The following is a 5,597-nucleotide window of genomic DNA, read 5'->3' on the forward strand; positions in this document are numbered from 1 at the left end:
CAAACTTCCGGTTAACCTCTTCCTACTAATAGAACATTGCCTAACCTCGACCTATTTCCAGTTTCAAGGAGAGTTCTTTGAACAAACCTCTGGAGCAGCAATGGGATCACCTGTTTCATCCATTATTGCGAATATCTTCATGGAACATCTCGAAAACAAAATTCTGAAGAACGCACCCCTCAAACCTTCCACGTGGTTCCGATACGTAGATGACACATTTGTTATATGGAGCCACGGCAAAGAAACTCACATCCTTCCTCGCTTTTCTCAACGCCCAACACCCAAACATTAAGTTCACAATAGAGGTAGAACAGGAGAACCAAATTCCCTTCCTAGACGTGTTGGTTCGAAGAAACAGAGATGATACTTTAGGCCATCGGGTTTACCGAAAACCAACCCACATTGACCGGTATTTACACGCAACCTCCCATCACTATCCGTCACAAAAGAATTCAGTTATCAGTTCATTGGTATACAGAGCCCTCACAGTTTCTGAACCAACGTTTCTGGATAAGAAGTTACAACATCTTAATCAAACCTTGACTAAGAATGGGTATAACAACAAGAACATTGATCAGATAACTAAAAGATTGTAACGATGCGCCTCCGCATCGTTCCCCCTGGGGCCACGAACCGCCCCCCTGTCCGGCCGAACACCCGCCGGACAGACGAACAGGCGCTACGCGCCGATAATCGCCTCGAACACACGCACGCGAACGGTCCGACGAGCGCGCCGTTAAACGCCCGAAGTCCGCGCGCACGCGCACGGATTCGCATGCTCCTGGCGTTGGAGCAACAGAGAGGCGTACGCTCAAGCGAGAGCGCGATACCGGACCGATCTCGGAGCAGCGGGGATGCTGTATTCCGAGAAGAACCGAACTCCACTCGAACATCCCCGACTCTCCGAGATCGGGGTATAAAAGGCGGACGATCCCGCAGAGAGATCGACTCCTCTCCGGTCCAGCCTCCGAGCCAGACCCAGGAAATCCGCGTGGTAGAGCGAGCTCTGTCACCGCCGAGAGATCTCGGCGATTTCCGATCCCGCTTTCCCAGCACCGAGGGAATCCGAGTGGTAGAGCGAGCTCTGCCACCGTTGAGAGATCTCAACGATTCCCTCAACCCATCTCCGTCCAAACATCCACGGTAACGACTGCCACCAAGGGGGTAGAGATATCTCTGCCTCCATCGAGAGCTCTCGAGGCAGCCGACACCGACTCACGTCGGGGATTCCCTACTAAGGGAATCCCGCCGCGCACCTGTCGCGAATTCGCGGAACACCGACGCGACTTCTAGCGTGGGGCGTCCCGGCCCGCGCGCACCGCGGACCGACAAGGCGACGTAAACATCGTAGGATCCTCGCGACGATACCGACACCAAGCGCGAGCGAGACCGCGCTATCGTGCGCTCTCTCGCACCGACCGCGACCCGAGTGCGAGCGACCGGACGTATGTACATAGATCCCCGGTCTGTAAATACCGCGTCTTCTTGCTGTAAATACCGCGTCTTCTTACTGTAAATACCGCGTCTTTTTATTGTAATACCGCGTCTTCTTATTATAAACCCGCGTCACCGTACCGTCGCGGATGCACCGCGTGTATCCGCGAACTGCGGGCACATATTGTCATTAGTAGATCGTAAATAAAGTCATTACACATTACACGCACGTCCGATCTCGGAATTGATTGAACCCGGCAACCTTCCTTCGAGCCCTGGCTTCCCTGAGCTCGTCCGCGCTCGGACAAAACACAGGTTGTTACATGGCGCCCGAACAGGGACCGTTTCCGACATCCGCAAATTGATTCCGAGATCGGTGATGCCGCTTGCGTGGATATACAATATCCAACGACACGAACTAGTCCGCACGTTAGAGAGCCTTCGCCTCAATCCGACCGGAAGCGTAGCCGAATTACGCCAACGTCTACGCGACTACGTCGTGTCGCACCCCGAGTACATTCCGCCGCCAGCTATGCCAGACCCGGTCACGATCCAGGTCGAGACGCCGGAAACTCCGCGGGCCAGTAGCGATCCTGCCGCGGTGATGAACCAGATACGCAAATGGGGGTGTAATTTCGACGGGAAAGATCCCGCCGCTTTCCTCGAACGCATCGAGGAGTTGCAAGCAGAATACGGGTACACGGGGGAGCAACTCCTGCGCGGACTGCCCGAACTGCTCCGCGGGGAGGCGCTGCTATGGTACCGAAACAACCGCACGGCCTGGCACTCTTGGGGGGAATTTCTCGCCGACTTCCGCGAATACTTCTTCCCGCGCCGGTACATCGCGAGACTGAAGCGCGATATCCAAGCTCGAACTCAGGGGACCGAAGAGCCGTACCGCAAATTTGCGACCGACGTGCTCACCATGATGCGGCGCGCGGGCGGATACGATAACGACGAACAGATCGACATACTCTACGACGGCATGCACCCGCGGTACAAACTGTACATCCCGCGCGACGGTATATCCCGCGCTGCCGACCTCCTCCGCCGGGCCGAAGAGTACGAGGACATCAGTGCTCAGTGTTCCGAACGCCAGAAAGCGGCCAAACCGTCCGCCGCCGCGACCGCGTACGACCGTAACGAGTGCTGCTGGCGATGCAAGCAGAGGGGACACACCCGGTTCGACTGCCGCCGTATCGCGAAAAAGTTCTGTTCCCAGTGCGGCAAAGACGGCGTCTTCACGCGGGACTGCCACCCGCCACCGGGAAACGCCAGCCGGGCCGAGGAAGTCGCGGAAACGCCTCGGCCCTCCGCATAGAATATACCCCGCGACCGCACATTCAACTCGACGTAGGACCAGTCCGACTCACCGCCCTCCTCGACTCCGGTTCCGAAGCGACGTTCATCAACCCCGAGGCGGCCGATCGCCTCGTACGCCAGGGATTCCGCGCGCGACCAGCTACCGGCCAAGTTCGGCTGGCCGACGGCACGAGCACGCCGATCCGCGAGCATTTCATCCTCCCGATTCGCCTAGGCGGGCAAACATTCGAACACCGGGTACAAGTAATGTCCGGACTCGACGTTGACGCGCTCATCGGCGTCGACGTGCTCGCGCGCGCGCAACTATCGGTCCCCCCGCCGCCGCTGAAGACGAACCACGTCGCCCGAAACGCGCGCTCGGAGGAGATCACGGCCTCCGCCGAGGAGGACACACAGGAGGACGCCCGCCTCCGGACGTTCCTAGCCGAGGAGCTACCACGCTTCCGACACGTGCGCGGACCCACCGACCGCGTCGAACACGTCATCCGGACAAAAGGGGGGCCCCCGATCAAACAACGCTACCGCCCGCGTAACCCGGCAATGCAAACCATCATCGACGCCGAGGTCGATCGAATGCTACGGGAGGGGGTAATCGAGCCATCCCACAGCGCTTGGAGCTCCCCGATCGTAATCGTAAAGAAAAAGGACGGCAAACATAGGTTTTGCATTGACTTCCGCCGCGTTAACGAAGTCACAGAACCGGACGCGTACCCGCTGCCACAGATTCCCGCGACTCTAGACAAACTACGCGGCGCGCGATACCTAAGCACGCTCGATCTGGAGAGCGGCTACTGGCAAGTGCCACTGTCCGCAGCTAGCCGGCCGATTACCGCGTTTACTGTCCCGGGGCGCGGACTGATGCAGTTCCGCGTAATGCCTTTCGGCTTGCACTCCGCACCCGCTACCTTTCAACGCTTACTGGATACCGTACTGGGACCCGAACTAGAACCGCAGGTATTCGTCTACCTCGACGATATCATCATCGCCAGCCGCACTTTTGACGAGCACCTCGACACGCTTCGCGAGGTATTCCGCCGCTTACGCGACGCTCGCCTCCGCCTAAACCCGGACAAGTGCAAATTTTGCGTAAACCGCATCAAGTACTTGGGCCACGTGGTCGACCGCACCGGCATACGAACCGACCCTGAAAAGACCGACGCGATCGTGAAATGGCCGACACCGCAAAATGTGCGCCAAGTACGGCAATTCATCGGCCTCGCCTCCTGGTATAGGCGCTTCATAAAAGACTTTGCCACCCTCGCAACTCCGCTAACCGCGCTAACTAAGAAAAACGCCCCCTGGACGTGGGGGGAAGACGAACAGCAAGCGTTCGAAGGTCTTAAGACCACGCTGACTACCGCGCCGGTCCTCGCATGCCCCGACTTTGAGAGGCGGTTCGTCTTGCAAACAGACGCAAGCGCTACGGGGCTGGGGGCCGTACTCACGCAGTACTTTCCGGAGGGCGAACGAGTTATCGCGTACGCCAGCCGCACCTTGAACTCCGCCGAGCGGAATTATAGCGCGACAGAACTCGAGTGCCTGGCCGTGCTATGGGGCATCCGAAGGATGCGCGACTATCTGGAGGGATATCGGTTCAAGGTGATTACCGACCACCAGTCACTGAAATGGCTGCAGAAGTTAGACTCACCGGCCGGCCGCCTCGGCCGGTGGGCATTCGAGCTGCAGCAATATGACTTTGAGGTGCAGTACCGAAAGGGCTCCCTGAACAAAGTCGCCGACGCGCTATCCCGCCGAAGCAACGTAAACGCCGTCGCGCAACCGCGATGCACTTGGTTCCGACGGATGTGGCAACGCGTCGACACAGCACCCCAGACCGTACCGGACTACCGTATCGAAGGAGACCGCCTGCTCCGCCACTTATTGCATAGCCTCGACCTGAGCGACATCCCTCCGGACGCGCAATGGAAAGAATGCGTACCGAAAGAAAACCGGGAGGAGATCCTACGCCGCTACCACGACGCGCCTACCGCGGGGCACTTCGGTATCGCGAAAACGATAGCCCGAATCGCCGCACACTATTACTGGCCGGGAATGTTCCGGGACATTGCTCGGCACGTACGGCAATGTCCGCAATGCCTCGCGTACAAGGCGGAGCAACAGCGACCAGCTGGCCTCCTCCACCCGACCGCAGTGACCAGGCCGTGGCAACAAGTCGCCATCGACCTCGTAGGCCCGCTGCCACGATCCACGGGGGGGCATATCTGGCTCTTCACCATGCAGGACCGTTTCACAAAGTGGCTCGAAATGCGCGCGCTCCGGCGAGCCACCGCGGCAAACGTTACGCGCGCGCTTACCGAAGCGATTATTCTTCGGCACGGCTGCCCGGAGGAAATACTGTCGGATAACGGCACGCAACTCCGTTCCGCGCTCCTCACGCAGCTCCTACGCGACCTGCAAATCCGCCACCGACTAACGCCGGCATATGCACCGCATTGCAACCCGGTCGAGCGGACCAACCGCACGGTAAAGACTATGATCGCGCAATACGTCCAGAAACGACACCGGCAGTGGGACGAGCATCTACACGAACTTCAGTTCGCCTACAACACGGCAACCCACGACGCAACCGGGCATACGCCGGCGTTCCTGAATCACGGCCGCGAGCTACGGCGACCCGAGGAGCGCGCGAACGCAGATCACGCTGACACGCCGTGCGCGCTGCAGAAACGACTCCGAGAAACGTACGAGCTTGTGCGCATACGATTAGCGCGAGCATTCCAGCGCCAGGAGCGCTATTATAACTTACGACGTAGGACATGGGCACCAAGAGTCGGGGAGCGGGTATGGAAGCGCGACCACCCCCTCTCCCGACGCGCGGA

The 5,597-nt window shown here is 58.9% G+C and overlaps 1 protein-coding gene across 1 annotated transcript; it reads left to right on the plus strand.

The window, feature by feature from the left end:
* The first annotated feature begins 209 nt into the window (after positions 1-209).
* On the plus strand, positions 210-596 carry LOC113005826. Its single transcript, XM_026141716.2, has one exon. The coding sequence runs from the start codon at positions 210-212 to the stop codon at positions 594-596; it is 387 nt and encodes a 128-aa protein (XP_025997501.2).
* Positions 597-5,597: the final 5,001 nt, after the last annotated feature.

The sequence above is a fragment of the Solenopsis invicta genome, chromosome 10 (assembly GCF_016802725.1).
Source record: "Solenopsis invicta isolate M01_SB chromosome 10, UNIL_Sinv_3.0, whole genome shotgun sequence".
NCBI lineage: Eukaryota > Metazoa > Arthropoda > Insecta > Hymenoptera > Formicidae > Solenopsis > Solenopsis invicta.